Genomic DNA, 20816 nt, shown 5'->3' with positions numbered 1-20816 from the left:
CTTCTCTCGGTGTAATAATGCCCCAAAATTTAAATTGTTACCATTCAATGGCCTTGTCCCTCTTCATAACCTCCTTCAGCCCGACAACACCCCATTCCTCTAAACACTATCTTGTGCATTTCTCCCTCCTTTTGTCCCACCATTGGGAGGATTCAGCCACGTGGACCCCACACTCTGCCTAAATCCCTCTGCTCCTCTCCTCCTTAAAACCCAACTCTTTAACCAAGAGTCATCCTCTGCCTCGGTGTCCAATTTTTTTTTTTTAAATTCTTGTATTTCTGCACAGCACCTTCGGCTCTCTTTCGAAAATAAAGTCAGTCTTTATAAAGGCAAGTAAAATAAACAGCGAGAGCAGTTGCTTTTTTTTTCCAGTTTTTATTGAGTGAAAATCTCAAACCCTTGCATCAGTCATGCAAAACCAATCAAATAAATAAAACACATATATTAAATTTCTAACAGCACTAGATTCAAGTGGAAAAATATTCAGTTATCAATAACATAGGTGCCGAGGAGTCATATTCAAGTATTGGAGAACATTTTTTCCAAACCATATAAAAAAAGTTGTTGTCTCCATGTATAGAGCCATGTACAGCCGATGTGGATCATGTTCTCCCCACATGGAAAAAAAATTACACAAATCCATATGATCTAAAGATGGCTTCTTATCCTAGTGTGCAATATATATATTACAAAGGCTAGAATTCGCTTTTTGCTACATTGTAATCATTCCTTTTTTTTCATCTCCAAGAGATCAAATCCAGTTTTAGTTAAACTAACAGTAAAATGATCATTTGCTTCAGCAGCTTGACTATTTAAACGATTTGGAGGTTGTTTCTGTCTGGTTGTACATTTATTATTATTTTCTTTTCTCTTCGTGTTCTGGTAGACTATCTACACGATGCCATCTGGCAAACATCAATTGATGTGTTACCCGTTTTTTTTCCCAAAACATCACAGGAGAAGGAAAGGAGAAATAAAGTTTAACAGCTCCGGACTTCAACATGCTCTATGTATTAAAATAAAATGACACATGCCAAGTTAATCCAAGTGCGCAACCTGCTTCCCAGCTTCTAAGCAATTTACAGGTCCTTTTTTTTTTCTTTTCAAAAGTACATATTGAATCGGGAAAAAAAAACAGGATTAATATTGCCTGCCTCGTGTCTGACGTTTAAATAGAACCCAGTATCCAAAAGGCAGCAAAATAAAGAACACACAAAATAAAACTGAGGGATAACGGTATTAAGTTAACTAGCAATTAATATTCATAGACCTAAGTTAATTCACGTTCTACAAAATTCAAGTTAAACCTTTAATCACACTCAGTGTCAGTGCTAACAGTCTATGTAGAAATGGCCTTACTGTTGAAGAACCGCCTTACACTGTCATCGCTAAAGGAATTGCACACAAAAGAAAACTACGGGCTATTCCAGAATTATTTTTTTTTAAAGAAATCCTTCAAATACAACGTATGATTTTATTATTCATGTGCCTTTAAACCCTTTGAGAACTGGCAGGCTTGTTTGAGAGAGGGTGGGGGTTTCAAGCACCAATTTTACATATAGATATGTCCTGTCCACACGATGTTTGTGCAAAGGAAAATAATGCTGGATCTTACAAAGCTCAATGAGAGAAGCACACACACACACATACACAGAGTACATCTATATAATACACTGTGACTAGAACTGAGTATTGTAATCTTGCTTTACTTCAGAATGTGGTGCTGAAAAGGTAGACTGCAGTTCTCAAAGGGTTAATACTACAGTTACAGTTGGGCCCAGGGAAAGAGTAATTCAGTGTAACTCATTCTCAAAGCCATAGTAATCCTTGTTCATGATGCACTTGGCTGGATTGTATATCTGACACTGACCAACTCACATAGTGTGTGTGCTGCAGTGGATTTGGAAGTAGACCCAGTCCTAAATAGTTCATTACAATGATATCTCGCTCGGGTTTATAAAGCAATTGAGATAGACAGCAAGGGACATTTACCCTGCCATAAACTTAGAAAGGGGCTACGGCTGCTTTAAGTCTTGACAAATAGGTTGAGTTCTTGCTTTCCATTAATTGTAACTGGCAGGGTCCACAACTGTCATTTGTTATATAAAACTAAATTAGTGCAAACTTATATATATTACAAAAAGACAAAAAAGCAGGTTAGCACACCCATTACTTTCAATACTTGTCTGTAGTGTTTCACCCAATGTGTTATAGAAACAAGTACCATAAAGGCTAGATGTTGCCCTTTTAAGAGACAGTTTATTTGCTTCAACAAGACCCCAAGTATTTGCATGAAGTGTAACTACGGGAGAGCAGTGACACTGTGAAAAACATCTGCCAGCTTTGTCTACTGACTTGTTAATTAAAAAGAAAACTTTGCAGCTACTTAAAAGTATGACTTTTTAAATATTAGAGAGACAGAATCTTCACAAGGTCAAAATAAGAGGGACATTGCCTCTTTAAACAGAAAATACTGGAAATACTCAGCAGGTCTGGCAGCATCTGTGGAGAGAGAAGCAGAGTTAATGGATGGAATTTTACTTTCGTCGGACGGGGGCCGTCCACCGACTGAAAAGTCGGTGGTGATCCCGCCTCCGCCCGGCCTGGGGATCCGGACCACATTTTGCGGTCCCCAGCCCCTTAATTGGTCTGAGGAGGGACTGCGACCTCACTGAGGCAGGAAGTCCCGCCCAATGGAGCTGCCAGCCAATCAGAGGGCCGGCAGCTCAGTCTCTGCAGCACCATTGGGAGTGATGGTCACTGCTGGGACTGTGACCCAGCCATCAACAGGAAGAGGAAGGATGCCCTGGGAAAAGGTAAGTTTTTGTGACCTTGCCGGGGGTGATTAGTCAGGCCCCGGCGGGGCAAGTGTGGTTGATTGGGTGGGGGGGGAACAGGGGCATCGGGGGTGGCTCTCCGTCGGGCACACCCACCCCAGGCTGTCAGAAAGCTGCCTGCTTTTGTCAGGCCTGGGCCGCCCGACCGGCCAAGGGTAAAATTCAACTTGGTGGCAGGCAGATGTCCTTAAGTGGCCGTTAACTAGTCATCAGCACCAGGAAAAGTTAGTAATTGAACAGGTTTTAAACAAGTACAGAGGCAGGGAGTGGAGGGTGAAGAACCAAAGGGAAGGTCTGTGATAGGGTGGAAAGCAGGTAGGATTGTTTCTGTCTCTTTACAGATGCTGCCTGACATGCTGAGTATTTTCAGTGTGTTTTTATATTTCAGATTTCCAGCATCCGCAGTATTTTGCTTTTGTGTAAGATTGTTTTGTTCTGTAAATAAGTTTTGCAGGAAAAACACTATTACCTCATTCTCAATTGATGTCACAGCCTCCAACACAATTATCTATTACTTTGCTACTTGCAATGATTTTGTATCTATATTCTCAAATTAAAAACGTACATTTTCTCTAACAATTCACACAGTGATTCTATATATTTTGTATCGTGATGGTTCAGTCAAACTCCATTCAAATTTAACTGTTCCAGTATGAGAATATTTCACATTGCATCTATATCCCTGAATGTACCAGCGTGTAACTATCCTGCTTGGCTACATCGCAACGAGCTTTTCAGAACATTTCTACTTTGCTGATTCTGCATACACGCAGGATTTTTGTGTGACGCTTCCTTCCAGTTTGCAAATGGTGTTTGGGTTAGACAACATGCTCAGCCACGGGAACTGGGGAGTTTAACATCTTGATGACTGAAGGCCGGGCCACCAAAAGTGAGGGTGAAGAACGGGGCTGTCGGGGGCTGGGGAGCACACATGAGACCAAAGTGAGAGGACTGGAGTGTTCTGGGGTGGGCTGTTAGGGGTGGAGGAGGTTACTGAGATTATGGTGGGCAAGGTCAGGCAGTGACTTAAACACAAGGGTCAGAATTTGAAATTGTAAATGTCAGGAAATGGAGAGTCAAAGGCAGACAGGGAGAGCAGGACCTGTAGCAGGTTAGGATACAGGCAGCAAGTTTTGGATGAACTAAAGTTGTGTGGAGAGTGGACGGCTGGAGAGTGGCCATGACAGCATTGGAATAGTGGAGGATGGAGGTTACAAAGACATTGCTGGGGGTCTCAGCAGCAGATGGGCTGAAGGAGGGGGCGGAGGTGGATGATGGAGTGGATATTGGGTCAGATGTTCAGCTCAGGATCGACTAGGGCACAGAGCTGTGAATAGTGTCATTCAACCTGAGACACTGGCCGGGAAGGAGGATGGAATTACAGCTGAGTGTACAGAGACCGCAATGGAGGAAAAGTCTTTGGTCTTCCAAATGTTCAGTTGGAGAAAATTATAGCTGGACAGGCAGAGCTGAGTGGCGACAGCATCCATGTGGAAACTGGCCCCATGTCTTTGGATGATATTGAGGGGCAGCTTGTAGATGATGAAGGGGAGGAGCTGAGGGCAGATCCTCCTGGACTCTGGGCCCCCAATTCCCTGAGCAGTGCCTGCTGCAAGCCCCTTGTAATACCAGCCTTCCATGTTAACCAAACAACTTTCGATATGTGACATGATGTCTTTACACCATGTGATCAGACAGTTCTTCCCCCACTGCAGGAGTTTGTTAACACCAATAAGTTGATACACTTTTGAGGCTTAAGGCTGCAGTATTCCTTTACATTTAGGCCGCTAATCGATACAATATCCCTTTTACTTCATCTGACTTTTCCAAAATGAAATATATTGAGTCAAAGTACATCAGGGTGCTCTGAATAATCTACTGCTTACCCAATGGTGCATTGTTTCAAAACAATGTAGCCATTACTTTTGTAGCTGTACCTCAAAAGATTGAAGACATGGAAGTTTATAATTGATCTTGTTCAAAGTCTAAACTTTGGAGGACTACACACTAAAACTAATTTATTTAGAAAGGTGTTGGTATATTTACAATAACAGAATCTTATAGACATTTACACTAGTTAAACTGCACGAGTTAGTGACTAATGAGGTGTTAAACTGACCCCTTTCGCTGAGTAATTAATGGTTGAGCTTTTAGTAAAGGTGGAAATAGGTGTCATTAATCTGCTGCTGAAGTGTGCACTGTGTCGTTTTGCAAATCTATACAATTAGCAGAGCCGGTATCCAGAGAAATCAAAGGCAAAGAGGCTGGGTTAGGGGGAGTAACGAACTTTAAAATTTTACACTATCTAGGAGTAGCCAACTGCAGACAAGGATATTCTCCTGAATTGGCTGAATGTTCCAATGGAGAAAAGCTTCTTTGTCCTGTCAGTGTGGTAGACTCAGAAAAGAGTGACAGTGAGATCGGGAACTGTTTTTAGTTATTGAAATGTGAGTAGCAGATCATGCTTATTCACAGTGTCTCGGGCTCTTAATTGAAAGTGAAGCCCAGGACTGATAGAGGCTGGTTCCCCACTCGCAGTGGGAAAGCAGGAGAGGCGATGCACGACTGTGACTCTCCCAAGACTGGATTGAGGTCAAGGGTAAAAATTGCCAGGGCTTTGGGGAAGGAGCGAGGGAGTGGAACGAATTGGATAGCTCTTTCAAAGACAGGCATGACGGGCTGAATGGCCTCCTTCTGTGTTGTATGATTCTAAGATAAAAACACCCAATGCCAACCAAACACCTTCAAACATGGTATTCAAGTAATCTGGTTGCTAGCTTTGATGGAACAGGCGAACTACATTTCTCTTGTGACAAATGAAGCAGCAGATGGAAAAGAGACTGTCAAGATGGGTCTCCCCCTTTTTTTCCTATTTTCTCCTTGATTATTATCTTAGTTAATAAGTTTGCATTGAAAAATGAGCAAATACGAGTTGCACAACAAGACTTGTCATTTGTTTCCTGTAATTTTTCAATTTGCGAGTAATAAATCATATTCAGTTTTAAAGATACAATGGTCTTCCTTTAAAATAATCTTAAACACACAGAGAAAAGTTTTGATCAGAAACTCATAAGCAAAACCTCGAGCAGACCCCTTTAAACAGATATACTGCAGCTTTAAGCCTCAAAGGGTCAAGAATTAGAGTCAATGTGACAGCAAATGATTTGCAAACAATTTCACCAATGTTGGGCCCCGAAGTATCTACAATATTCATATTGATTTCTGCTTTAAATATAAAAAAATAATTTTACTTGAAATGTTCTCAATCTATCTACAAAACCAACAAAAGTGGAGAAACTTTTAGAAGCTGCATTGCTTCTTTACAATGGTTAAAAAAAATCATTCTGGAACAGCCCAAAAGAGCCAAGAAAGGAATGGAATGAAAAAAGCCCTGATTGCAGTAGCAAGTGACTTGGGATGACATGACTCAACTCCAGAGTGGGAAAGTTCTTGGCAGAGAGCGAGAGAACGAAAGAAAATGTTCAAAACAAAATAAATTAATGGAAGAGCAGAAAAGAAACTTCATTTGTTGTGAGTGCAAACACTGCCTATTACACAATAAACATCTGTCAATCTGCACTCAGCTCAACACTTCGAGATTTACCAATAAGAAATCATTTTACACGTCTTTATCTTAAAGTCTTCTCGTCTCCCACAGTTTGCTACTAGATGTGGTGGTGGGGCCGACTACAGAAAGTGGCTACTTAAAACTGCCTTTGTAGATTCTTTGCTTGCACACTCTGCCATACCATAATGTACACGACAGCTCAAAAACTGCTTAGGGTTCTCGGTATCATATACTTTTTTTTTCTTTAAAATTTCCAAAAATGAAAACGATAAAATCTAGCAGACATGCACACACGCAACCAAGGAGTTTTCGGTGGCAAAGGTAATTCCCAAATATTACATGATGTCCAACTCCAGAAACGTCAGATTAGAGATTTTTAGTTTTTCCTGCATATTAAAAGGCTTTAATTATGTTGGTCGGGTTGTAAACATCTTTCAGGGAACAGACTCTTCCTACTGCTATCTCCTCTCCACACACCATCTGAAGCCAATCATTTTGTTCATCTATATTCGTGATTCTTTTATTTGTTTAGGGCACAGTCCGCTTATCATCAGCTGGTCTGGAAGCATCGCTGTGGATCGAGGAAGCTGAGATACTCTCCGTATGGTAGAGCTGATCCGAATGGAACACAAAGGCTGCCTGACACCCAGGCCCCTGAGCACTACAGTGCCTGTGGAGTTTTTGTGGGTAATTCTACTACTTTTTTTATTAAAGAAAATTGTCATCCCAGATAATTTACACAAGTATATAGAGAACAGATTCTTTATATGGGAAAATGGGGAGAGGTTGTCCCCAGCTACAGCCCTGTTGCGTCATCTTTCTCACTCATGTCCATGTTCTCGGGCATGGTGCCATGGGTGCTGTCAGAGTCCGTGTTGAGATCGTCATCATCGTCATTTAGTTCTTCATCCTGCGTCATATCGTTGTCATCTTCAGCGTCACCAGACGTTGCAGTGATGTCCTCTTGAGCTGCCCCAGCGACTGACAGCGCCTCATGGGGCTTTGTGCTCAGATCCAGTGAGTCGTTCAACCCAATACCAGCAGCATTTTTGAGGAAGAACAGCGAGCCATCTACATTGGTGCTGAGGTTTAGGGATCCGTCCAGGTTGAGGGAGGATCCTTGGGAATCGTACTCCATTGTCACACTTGTGCTGTGCATCCCTTCACGGGCGGGCGAGATGGGCGCCATCTCACCACGCTCCAGCTTCTCGTGCTTGCGCTTGTGGGAGTCCATCTGGGACATGCCCACAACGGTGTGTTTGCAGTCAGGGTAGGTGCAGTGGAAATGGGAGCATTTAAGCTTATATTTACAGTCAGGGACCTCGCAGTCTACACTCGAGCTGAACTGGCAGAACCCAGCAGCACTTATCACGTCTTGCTTGCCATGGTGCTTTCGATGGGCAGTCACCTTTGTGCTGTCAGTACAGCGGAAGCCACAGCGGAGACAGTGGAAGTGGGTGCTGTTTCCAGAAAACTGACAGTCTACAAAATAGCACCGCAGGGAGGACTTAAAACGTTTGAAGTCATCGAGAACCAGGTTGTCTACTCGGTCGTGATGCTGGGCATGCTTGTACATGTGGGTGCGGCCACAGAACTTGTAACCACAATTCTCCCGGGTGCAGTGGTAGTGGGTAACCTTCAGCGAGAACTGGCAAGAGGCATCTTTGCAGTCTTCATAGAGATCGTATCTTTTGAAGCCCTCGAGCATCATTCCTTCATCTAGCATCTTCCGAGAAGATGCTGTCTTACGCCGCTTTCCAAATGGAGACATGTCTTCTATGATCCAGAATCTTTTCTTTGCACCAGAAGCGGTTGGGAGTGAAATTGTGTTCCCTGGAAGCAGAAAAGCAGAAAAGTTCAGTGGCTGTATCTTTATAGTCGGGGCCAGGCACATTGGAGATTGTGATGATTGCAATACGGTTGGTAATGCAAACCTCTCTTTCTCTCAGTGGGGACACTACTCAGTGAATTGACTACATCAAAAAACATTGCACAAATTATACTGGGTTGAATAAACTGCATAGAATTGACAGCTCAGGAACAGACCATGTGGCCCATCTGTTCTATGCTCCGCACCAGCATCCTCCCATCATACTTCAACTAACCCTACACATTCTAGCTGTCCAGCTGACTGGATTATACCTCAGTCTATGATGTCGCAATCGTCCACCTGTTAAAAAGACCCATGTAAGTAAAGAGAAAGTGTTACTGGGGAAAAAAGACAGAACAAGACAGTCAGCCATGTCTATCTTTGGAAGCACTTTGGGAGGTCACGAAAGGTCTTTCTATCTTTGTGTGGTTGTGACTCATCAATTCTCAGCAAAGCCCCACAGAGCAATGTCCTCTCAAAGATGGCAACTGACATTGGGTAGCCAAGCCATGTCTTTCTCCTATTGGCAGCCCTTGTGTAGGAGACCACAGACTAGACCTTCCCACTCTCATGGTAATGCAATCACTTGCTTTGGCACTCAGGCCTGTCCCAGAAAATGTGTACAACAGACATGTACAACAAGCACAGAATAGAAAAGAATATCTCCCCACCAGTACGAATCTGAGGTATATAAGCTCATGTTGGCTTTGTGCTGCGTTAGCTAATCTGACAAGTTTCCCATCCCTGTTCAGCCTCCAGTGACTTCAGCTGTCGGTGAGAACAGCATCAGCTGGTTACGATGCTCCTTACAGCTGAATAGTCCGAAAAAGCAATATGAAATAAATATCTAAATTGGATGACTAGTTACTATGTGCTATGCAATGGAAAGACCAATACACACACATCTCCGCTCCTCATTATTATTCCTGCTGTTGACATTAATATATAATTTCAGTGTGAACAAATGAAAATTTGCCTATAATTTTCATGAATATTTCAAACCAAAACACATGCCACATAGATATTTGCTTCAAAACCTACTGATGAGGCATCTTACTGATGTGACACACACACCAGCACCACCACACACACAAAGCTCCTTGCTCAGCCAGACATCTAAAGAGAGGCAAGCTGTTTCAGACAAAGGACAAAGCTACCTGCTTTTATCTGCTGTAATGTGACCTGGGGAATCGTAGGATGAGAATGATGCTATCCTTAGTTGTCCTGGTAGGAATTGTTTTACGTCCACCTATGAGCTGGCAAAGCCTCGTCTCCCTTTCCAGGAGGATGTAAAAGAGCAGGAGAGTTCTCCCAGTCTCCTGGACAATACTTATTCAACCAACATCAGTAAACCAGATGATGAGTGCTGTTTGTGGGAGCTTGCTGTGTTCAAATTGGCTGCCACATTCCCTTACATTACAACAGTGACTGCACTTTGAAAGTACTTCATTGGCTGTAAAAGGTTATCCTAAAATCATGAAATGTACTATATAAATGAAGTTTCTTTTACATCTTAGTGGCTTGCCAGGCCAATACTGTGAATCAGCCGGAGTACGGAGAAGAGTTACACACAGGTCAGACCTGGCAGACTCTCCTCCTCAAAAGACATTCGTCATCAGTGTATCAGGGCTCTCATCCTGACAGCAGTGACGACACTTTAGAAATAGTTCATTGGCTGTAAAGCACTTTGGGATGTCCTGAGGTCATGGAAGGTGCTATATAAATGTAATTTATTTCCTGATCATTTGTTTGTGAAAGCTAGCCCACGAGTTACCAGTTTTGAAAAAAATTGAATTGAATTTTGTAACTTGTTATGACTACAACCTCTGATTGCCAGTAGTCCAGTACCATAACGATGATAGAAGAGAACAGAAATAGAGAGAAGAAAGACATATTTAACAAGATGGAATTAGCTGCATGTTTATACTCTGTTGTCTAAATCATTATACCCTTTACACATTACTAACTGCTTTATAAACCTTGATTATAACAAAGTAAATTCAAGAATCCACTGCCTGTAAGGTTGCTGGAAGCAGATTCAAACTGTCAAAAGGAAATTGGATATATACCTGAAAAGGAACATATTTCAGGGCTATGGGAAAAAGCAGGAGAGTGGGAATAATTGGATAGCTGTTTCAAAGAGTCAGCACCCACACGATGGGCAAAATGGCCTTCTCTTATGCTGTATGATTCTATAGTTTTAAAAGAAAGCCTGAAAAAATGTCACAGCAATTGTCTTTTTCAATGTCCCAGTTGCCACAGTCCATAAAATAGCAACTAATAAGCAATGGGAGCATAATTTCATGGACAACGGGGAAGTTTGGGTGTTTGTTTAGTCAATGTACCAGCTGTTAGCTTCAACGAGTATTGTTTAAAAAAAGCGAAAAAGAAATGTTGAAGACACACCCTCATTGTTCCTGAACGGGGGCTGATGTCCCGAATGTTACAAGTGTCAACAACAACTATCAACAAGAAGGAATAGCGACCGTCAGACATAAACAAACAAAACCGCTCCACACTAACGTTCGGCAAAGAATGTTAGATGAAAGGTGGCTTATTGGGGAGCAGCAATGACAGCTGCTTCCCAGTGTTGTTGTTGTTGTAACAGGCCACACGTTCCCAGGCCGGACTGACGCTCAATTTCACTGGATGTGGGATGAGTTTAATTCTCAGCAAAGCCATAACTAACAACTAACTGCTGGATTTCAGGAGGTGAACCCATTCCCTGTGATAACAAATGTACAAATAATGCAGATCTGACTGATTCCCAAAACAATTTATTTCCTTCATTTCTCATTTCCAGTTAAAGGAAGTCTTGATTTTTATATAGAATCAAACAGGAGGCCACTCGGCCCATTGTGCCTGTGCTGGCTCTTTGAAAGAGCTATCCAATTAGTTCCACTCTGCTGTTCTTTCCCCATAGCCCTAGAGATGTTTACTTTTCAAGTATTTATCCAATTCCTTTTTGGATGTTTCTAGGGAATCCACTTCCACCCCCTTTCCTCCAGTTATCTCAAAGAATTAATTGTTTTCCCGGGAAAAATCCAGTGCTCTCCGTAGTGATTCACCTGGAATTTCTGCGGGATTACCTGGTAGGAGATTGGCAGAGCCCCTATGGAAACAGCATAAACAACCATGGACAATGTTTTTCCAAGGCTTCTGACCTACTGAAATTACAGCGGGAGATTGGGAGAATCCCACCCCCGAAATCCAGGCTGATGCACTTAAGAAAGAAGAGCTTGCATTCATATAGCATCCTTGGGATGTCCCAAAGCGCTTTGTAGCCACATACCTTTGATATGTGGTCACTGTTGCAATGTAGTAAAACCAATTTGTACACAGCAAGATCCCACAAATAGCTATGAGATACATGACCAGATCATCTGCTTTGATAGTGTTGGCTTAGAGATAAATATTGTCTTGGACACCGGGAAAACCCACTTGCTTTTCTTTGAAATGTGTGGTGGGATCTTTTACATCCACCTTAGCCCATGGACAGTGCTTGAACTGTTGGCCTAGATTTTATGCCCAAGTCCCTGGAGTGGGGAATACCATTGAGTTTTACTGGTCATATTTAGGAATTGAGGGTGATGACTTTTCAGGGACAGGCCGAGTGGACAAGGGAATTAATAATGTTTCCACTTTTGTCACCCAGTGTCAGCACTGAGTAGTTCCTGCTTATGCTTAGCACAGACTTGTAAAGCACTGTCTACTATACCCCAATAATGGGGCCAAATTTTCCATCTTTGCCAATTCTAGTGAGAAAGTAACAACGATTAAAGGTAGTATAATGTTAGAAAGTATTACCTGGATATGTTTAACACTGATCTGAAAATAGCTGTTCTAATTATTGATATTAATGGAACTAAACAACATTAGCAAGGAGAAAATACAAAGCCCATTGTTTGCTTGCTAAAGCTCTGTCAAAGCCATAAATTCTTGTAGCATGAAAACTTCATAATCAAATCAAAAAGTGACCTGGGTTGAGTGAGTTTAATGAAAGGGAAGATTTCAAGGTAACCACACTGCAGTGAAGGAGGGGTAGGAATTTAACTGGTTCAAACAAAATCCCCAAAATGGCAAGGGTTTGAGTTCCAAAAGACAACTGTTGTTTTCACCAGCTCAGTTAGATTAAGAGTGAACTACAACACCATCACACACTAGTTTAGTGCCTGGTATATTGTTGCATAAATTGAAAACCAATAGATAATTTGTATAACTATTACTGTGGCACAATTTCACATCGTCAATCAATTGGCATTTTAAGACTGCAAATCGATCATGAAAACTGCAAAGTTGGGACTTTATGAAGGACACTGGTTTGTGATTTGTTCGTAGTTTAGAATTTTTAATCTATTTTGTAATTTGCCAAAAAAAAGGATACAAGTAAAATTCATGTTTAGTCAGTGCATTACATTTTACAAATCTGCTGAAAAGGTTGACTTTGTTTTAATTTGACTTCTGCAAGCTTTCCTTCAGTTACATGTACATTTAGTCAAAATATCGAACCTAGCTTCAAGTATGTTTAATAAATAATAAATATGCTTTTGCTCTGACACTGAATCTGAATTTAGTAATATTTTGCAATATATTTAATTGCATTGTGATGATTGGTGTGCGCTGTGGGCTATTTTCCTGCTATTTTGTTAGCAGGTTATAAATTACCATGAAAAGGGTACATTTCATCTACTTTTCATGAAAAATTAAATTAGCTCAATGCATTAATTCCAATGTCAGCCATTTGCTACACTAGCTAGTCTTTACATGGCTTTACTGTGTACTCCTGTGTGCACCTGTGGAAGAGCCTGTCACTCCAGAATTGGCCTTTATAGCCACTCCAGGCGCTGCTTCACAAACCACTGACCACCTCCAGGCGCGTATCCATTGTCTCTCGAGATAAGGAGGCCCAAAAGAACTGTGTACTCCAGTCTTAATGTCCATTTATAGATTTTCAGCCATGCTCATGAGGAACTGGGTAGTTACTCATTTCAGAAATGACCCACACAGCCAACATAAAGAGGGGATTCTCATCCCTCTCTTCTCATCAGTCTGTACTGAACGCAGACCTAGGTTGCTGATTGACCAGACAAAGTATTCGTACACTCAAGCATCTAGGCCCCGCTTACAACGCTGTTCGGAATAGAGACTTCGATACACAGAAGAAAATATTTGCAGGGCTGTGGGTTGGGATGGACAGGAGTGGGAATTACTGGATAGCTGTTTAAGAGCTGGCACAAACATGATGGATCAAATGGCCTCCTTCAGATTCTCTGAAAATTTAACAAGAGAGATGATAAAAATCTACTGTAGGTAATGGGGGAATTTTAACTGTTCTGGTCCATGGTTACCAGGCAGGTGCAGTTAGAGTGGAGTGGGTTCCCTTCTCCCTCAGATGGAAGTTTTATGTTTGATTTTTCAGACAAATGAGGCGTCTGCCTGAATCAGAGAGGGGTCCACTACATTTATACAAATCGGGGTCCTATTACGTCAATGGGACCCTGACCTCACCTTAAGCAGCAAATAAATAGGGTGGCTGCAGTACACACTCAGACAGCAAGGACCCGGCCACATGATCAAAAAGGACAGCCAAGGTAAGCTTAAAACCTTCCCTCATGAGCAGGAATGCTCCTCTAGACCCAACAAGGAGAGTACGGGTCTCCCCTGCCTGGAATCTCCCCCCTTGTCCTAACCTGCCAACCCTGGAACCTTCAACTCTGCACTTACCCTGGGCCCAATGGGCAGCCTCTCAGCTTCCTGGAACCTTCCACCAATCTCCCGGTAATTTGGGTCAGAAGTGGACCGGGGTACATTATCGGGGCTGCTAAAATCTGCTGCTCTTCACGAAACTGTATCCTGCCCTGGAGTTAAAATTCTCCTCATTATAAATGGTTCAATATACACGATTTAAAACGATTCAATGTTCATATTGAACCATGTATCGTTCTATGATTCTAAAGCCTAAGTCAGGGCCTGAGCACCTGATCCAGGCTGACAATTCACTGCATGTGGAAGTAAAAGACTTCATGGCACTTTTTCGAGGAATTATAAATAGGCTGGTGCCCTGCCCAACATTTTTCCTGAATGAAAACCACCATCCAAGACAAAGCAAGCAACCACCTTAAACATTCACTCCCTCCACCACTGGCACACTCTGACTGTAGTGTGTGTACTAGCCACAAGATAGGCTGCGGCAACTTGCCAAGGCTCCTTCAACAGTCCCTCCCAAACATGTGGCCTCTATCACCGAGAAGGACCAGGAAAGCAGGTGCATGGGACAAGACCACCTGCAAGTTGCCACCAAGTCAGTCACACACACGCACATCATCCCCCCCCCCCCCCCACCCCCGTGTCTATATATCGACTGTTCCTTCATCACCACTGGGTCAAAATCTCAGAAGTCTCCACCTAATAGCACTGTGGGACCTACAGCAATTCAAGAGGAAGTTCCCACCAACAGCTTCTTAAGGGGGAGGTAAAGTAAATGCTGGCTTAGCCTGTGATGCCCAAATCCCAAGGAAAAAAAGACAGAGACTATCTCACTTGCTGTTTGCAAATTGACATTTACCCAAATAATAGTAATGGCTGAACATCAAAAAAAGATAATTTATTGGTTGTAAAGCACTTTGCGATATCCTGAAAAACATGATTAGATATTATATAAACACATGATCTGCCTTTGAAAGTGGTTTCAAATAATTGTGACTCTCCCAATGTAGGGGCCTGTTTGCTCCAGTCAAGAACTGCAATATATGGGTCTTGATACTGGGTTAAGGGAGTAATTGATTGTATTACTGAATGCTATAGGATTATATCCATTGCTGAAAGGCAGACTTTACAGTGATATTTTCAGAAAAGTTTAATCATTTATGAAATGATAAAGCAAAGCTCACGTGCTTCCTTCCTCTGCCATAAACACAAATAATAACTCACTCTCACATTTGCATAACATTTGCACAGGGGTTCAATATGTTTTGTATTTTACCATTATTGTAATACTGTGTGGGCAGCTAATTTTGATATTTTTGTCACGCACACCACAGGGGGTTTGATTTATCATACGACAGGTTTGGGTGTATGCTGGGATGTTTCTGTTGTAATACTGGGTGTTGATATTCACACTCAGTAAGTACACAGCAGCACACCAGAACTCATTCCCATTTCATGCCAGATGCTGTTTCTTTTTTCCACCACGTTACAACATTCTCCCTCTGCCCCTTTTCTTCTCACCTGATGGCATTGCCTGTTTCTAAGGGCATAGGGCACCGGTACCTTCCATTGAGTCTGCAGCACAAAAACAGGCCGTTTGACCCAACTAGTCAGTGTCAGCTTGGTTCAGTAATCAAGTTTCAAATAGGGGCTTAGCAGGATAATTACATAAGAAATAGGAGCTGTATTAGGCCATTGGCCCTTCGAGCCTACTCTGTCATTCAACATGATCATGGCTGATCTTCTACCTCAACTCTACCTTCCTGCACAATCTCTGTATCCCTTAATTCCCAAAATCTATCGACCTCAACAACTGAGCATCCAGAGCTCTCTGAGGTAGAGAATTCCAAAGATTCACAACCCTCTGAATGAAGAAATTTCTCCCATCTCAGTCCTAAATGGCTGACGCCACCTTCTGAGACTGTGACCCCGTGTTCTAGATTCCCCAACCAGGGGAAACATTTTCCCCTTAAGAATTTTGTATGTTTCAATGAGATCACCTCTCATCCTTCTAAACTCCAGGAAATACTAATGTCTCCTCACAGGACAATCCCCTTGTCCCAGGAACCAGTCCAGTGAACCTACATTGCACTCCCTCTAGTGCAAGTACGTTCCTTCCTTGGCCAGGAGACCAAAACTGCACTTAGTACTCCAGGTGCGCTCTCACTAATGTTCTGTATCATTATAGTAATATGTACAGCATCGAGCCTGATCCAGGTCTTGTCCAATTTTACATTTGTTGGGGGGTTAACCACTAAATGTATCGATTGGGGTGGGAACTGAGGCCAATTCTTCTGCTCCCTCACTCAGGGGTAAATAGACCAACTGCTCAACAGCTCCGTCAATCACGATCAGTAACTTGCCTCAGAGCAGGAGACCAACCTGAGACCTCCGGTCGGTATCAACTGTGTACCTTTTGCAAACAGCTCAGTACATTTCACTAGACTGAGCAAACCTGTGTCAATAACCGTGCCTCCCGCAGTCTTGGAGACAACACAAGAAAACCAGGCTGAGAAATCCAGTTGAGAAAAGGGAGAGCAAATCCTCAGTTTCATCTCTCTATAAATGTACTCTTGGCAACAGCTTGCACATTGAGGAACTCTGCAGCTCATATCCACACACCCACACCACCAGCAAAGGATATTGGATCATGGATGAGACGAGACCATCTCCTATTGATATGTAGCAGAATAGATTCTTTATATTCCCCCTAACGGTAGGATCCCTGTCTGATTGTTTTTCCCTTACCCAACCTGGGTACCCTCGTACCCCTTTCCTAGAACCCCCTCCCCCACAAATGAGACCAGGGATCCCATCTGGGGCCCGTGTGTCCTGTACCGCCTGCTCTTGCCCAATGTGCTATCACAGTAGAATTATGTCAATTTGACTGAGCTTCAGCTTTGTCAGGTGGACACTGTGGGTTATAATCTTGAGTTTTCCTTTTGTGATGTTGCTATAGTGCTGTGTTCTTTACTGTGGACCAGGCTATGTTCCTCACATTAATCTAGGAGGTAACCCACATACTTTGCATTGCGTGAGAGGTTTCAATTATCATTTCCTTCTAAATTGCATGTAAAAGTTCAAATGGAAAATGTTGGCCTTTGTCTAACTGTGTCTAACATTTCACAAAGATCACAAAGCAGAGACGAAGGAGCCCATTTTCCTCATCAAGCTCATTTTTCCACAGAAACGTGCACCCGCAGTACAGGAACACAATGAAATGATTCACATTGTTGAAGCCACTGTATTGGTGTTAGTGCTGATTGCTTCTTGACTGACTCCAGGGGTTTTGCCTCCACTACTCTACCTGGTAAACAACTCCAGATATTAATCACTCTTTGCATGAAGAATTTGCGCCAAATTCCTAGAATCCTCCTCTGCTTCTCGGGCAGGACCTTCCGCCTGCCAGGCTGAAACCCTGGGGATGAGGCCACTGGTGTAGAATGAGCAGGTGCCAGTGCCATTTATGAAAATCCTTGGGAATTTCTGAGCTCTGCCCGGGATAGGCATCACAGAACTCTGCTCCCTGTGTCCAAACTCGCACCGAGTCCTGTTCACCCATCATCCCTGTGCTCCCTGACCTACATTCGCTCCTTTTCAAATCCCTCCACACACTCGCTCCTCCCTATCTCTGTAATCTACAAGATATCTGCGCTCCTCCAATTCTGGCCTCTTGTGCATCCCTGCTCCAGCACTAGCGCCTGCGCCTTTAGCTGCCAAGGCCCTAAACCTCTCCGTATCTCTCGCTCTCTTTCCTCCTTTAAGCCGACCCTTTAAACCTGCCTCTTTGACCAAGCATTTGGTCATCTGCCCTAATATCTCCTTATGTGGCTCGGTGTTGCATTTTGTTAAATGATCCTGTGACCTTGAGATGTTTTACTACTTTAAAGGTCCTATATAAATACAAGCTGTTGCTATTGGTGGTTGATGATTGGGGCATCCTTTTTGAACAAATGATCAATTTCATGCTGGCTGCTTTGCCAGTGGGCATAAGGAACTGACACCGTGGCCCCAATCCTTACAGGAAATTATCCTGGCACGTCAGTACATTGCATCATATCAGCAGACTTTGAACAAGGGGCCAAAGAAAGTGGAGGGTGGAGGCTTTCTGGCCTCTTAATTTGATGTCAAAACGGGAGGGGGGTGTCAGGGAGCCTTTGGCCACACCCCTTAACCAGCAAAATTTTAATCTCATTAGAAAACATCTGGACCTATCCCAAAATGTGCCTGGCTCGTTCTGCCCTGGAATCTCAAGTCCATTACTGAGCATAAAGCTTAAAATGTCAGTTCTGGAGAGTAGTTTACGTGCTAACAGATGTAGAGGCATGGCAGTGAAATGAGAGATTCCTGGAGCACACTGAGAGTTTTCAGCATCTCAAAGCCTTTGTCTTCCTCCTGCACACATTAAGCAAGAAACTCGAGCTGTTTATGGAAAAGTTCACAAAGATCTTGACTTTGTGGGGTGATGTAAAATGGCCAATCAGCCTTTGCGCCCACGTCCTCTGCTGTATCTTCCAATGGAAGAGCGTTCAGCTCCTCTCTCCAGAATTCCCTCTCCAATCCCCTCCACCTCACTCCTTTCCTCTCCATCTTTAAAACCCTTCTCAAAATAAACTTCCCACCAAGTTTTCAGTCTCCCTCTCCAAAACCTTCTGTGATGGTTGGACTGATACCAACTCCCTTTCTACTCCATGAAGCACCTTGAGACACTGTCCTCTGCTGAGGGTTCCATCTAAAGGCAGGTTACTGTTGCTGCAATGAATATCTGAAGACTGGGACCAACAGATAGTTATTAAGACCTGTTGGGATTCAGATATATGTTTCCACATAATCAGTTGAGAAACGTGTTATTTTATACAGGCCAACAGATCTCACCATAACCCCACACGGTTACACCAATCTTACAATCCCTACATTGTTTGCAACTCTCTGTAAGTCTAGCCATAAAACTTTCAAGGCATTCAACAAAGATCCAGACTCAATTGTTTCCCTTAGTAAACTGGAGCTCATCCTTTTTAATATGTCCCAAAACTGAATGCACAATTTGTGGCTGTGTTATAACTAACGGTAGCTGTCGGCAACAGACTAGGCTGAGCCAGACCATCATTAGCACTGATGGACCTTTTAAAACTAAAGACCCTTTCACTATCCCAATGGATTTGGCCATACAGGGTGAGGCCAATCGTTTGTGGCCTGGAATCAATGATCAAAAAGACATTTCTATTACATTATAACCATGAACATTGAACGGGCCTCTGCAGTAGTTTCGATTAAGTGGTCAAACCTCGGTTTTGAGTACCTGCAGCGTCCTGTACTATTGGGACATCACTTTTAATCGGAGTGGGAGCAGCAATGATCGTACTGAGACTGGGCGTGCTGGTCGATATGACAACATTCCTGGCGGTTCCGAGAGTCGCGCTGAGTAGCGAGTATGAGAGACAGGATGGAGGGAGAAGATATGGCAGTGAAGGAGGGGGAGATCTGAGCAGAGCTTGTGGAAAGGATGGAGATGGAGCATTGTGGGCAGCATCAGGAGCAGGAGCAACCAGGCAGCCTAAAGGAATATTCAGAGAAGCAGAAGGAGAAAAACAAAAACAAAACTGAAATGAAATCACAGCCAAGCACCACAGTGAAAAAGATGAAAATGGAGAAGCAGTAAAAACTGTCAACTTAAACTAATAACAGTAAGAACATTGCACGTTATATAGCTGACGTGGACTGCGTGCACCTGTTACCTGTAATATTTATTTTGTATTAAAATCTATAGACCTTTCTTTGAAGTTTTTCTCTCTCTGTCCCGTTAGATGCTGAATTACTGAGCGGACTCATCATTACCAAAAGGAGACGTGTTCGTGGCCAGGCTGCACCCATTCACCTCAATCTACAACATCCAGATGTTAACATCTGTGTTCCATCTCATGGGAGGGCCTCGATTTACTGACTGGATTCTGGTGCCAGTAAATTCTTGGCACACCTGGATATCAGATAAAGGTCACCCAGTTCCACCCATTGCAGGTGACCTCCGCCCAGGTTCAGTGGCTCCTTTATGTTAGCTCTCCTGCACTTTTAGGCACTTTACAACCTTTCAGACTCAATATCGAGTTCAATAATTTCAGCTCGTAATCACTGATCCCATTTTTTCAGTTCACCTGTGCGGGTAATGATTTTGTTGTTTGGTTAATCTCTCCTGCCATCCACCTGATCACAGGGTTTCCCTTCTATTCCTTTCCCCCCTCTCCCCTCTAGCTCTGCCTCGGAACTTGCTCCAAACCTGTTACATTTCTAACTTTTTTCAATTCTGAGGAAAGGTCATCGACCTGATACAGGCAAGATTTTAACTCACAGCCCATCCACTTGTTCAGTTAAAATCTTGCCCATTTTCTCTCTTCCTCTCTCTACACTTGCTTCCTGGCCTGATGAGTGTTTTCCAGTGTTTTCTGCTTTTATTTTAGATTTACCTGTCCTATTTATCTGAATTCCTATCTCCATGGCTTTACTGTCGGTCTGAGAACCTACTTATACACTGATTTAAATATCTCTCGATGTGAGTAGAGTGTGAGACCTGCCGATTTCAATATTCCATTACTGAGTGCACACAGCTGGTTAGAAAGCTCACCGGCTGCAGTACTTTCATTTCCAATGGGTGTGCTTGTGCAGCTTCGGTCTGGCGCTGACGACTCAGAGGACAGGCCTGCGGGACTTGTGCCTGTTGGGTAGTCCATGTACTCATCTGTTTCTGTGTCCATCATGTTAGGTGTTGAACTCATTGGTGAAGGGCCAGTAGCAGTTGCCATATTTCCCACGTTGTCTTCATTCCTGGGACCCTACAAGAAAA

At 43.0% G+C, this 20816-nt stretch overlaps 1 protein-coding gene across 2 annotated transcripts in view; it reads right to left on the bottom strand.

Moving 5' to 3' along the window:
* Positions 1–396: 396 nt before the first annotated feature.
* The window catches only part of casz1 (castor zinc finger 1), a 310863-nt gene continuing 290443 nt past the window's right edge, over positions 397–20816 (bottom strand). For both annotated transcript variants that reach the window (XM_068016933.1, XM_068016934.1), the window contains 2 exons: positions 20598–20805; positions 397–8238 (listed from right to left, as the gene is read on the bottom strand). In XM_068016933.1, coding sequence (XP_067873034.1) covers positions 7202–8238; positions 20598–20805 — 1245 coding nt within the window. In that variant the 3' untranslated portion in view covers positions 397–7201. The remainder of the gene's footprint in view (positions 8239–20597; positions 20806–20816) is intronic.

This window comes from Heterodontus francisci, chromosome 37, assembly GCF_036365525.1.
Source record: "Heterodontus francisci isolate sHetFra1 chromosome 37, sHetFra1.hap1, whole genome shotgun sequence".
Classification (NCBI taxonomy): domain Eukaryota; kingdom Metazoa; phylum Chordata; class Chondrichthyes; order Heterodontiformes; family Heterodontidae; genus Heterodontus; species Heterodontus francisci.
The sequence above is the reverse complement of the archived record's forward strand: the minus strand, read 5'-3'. Positions and strand labels throughout refer to the sequence as shown.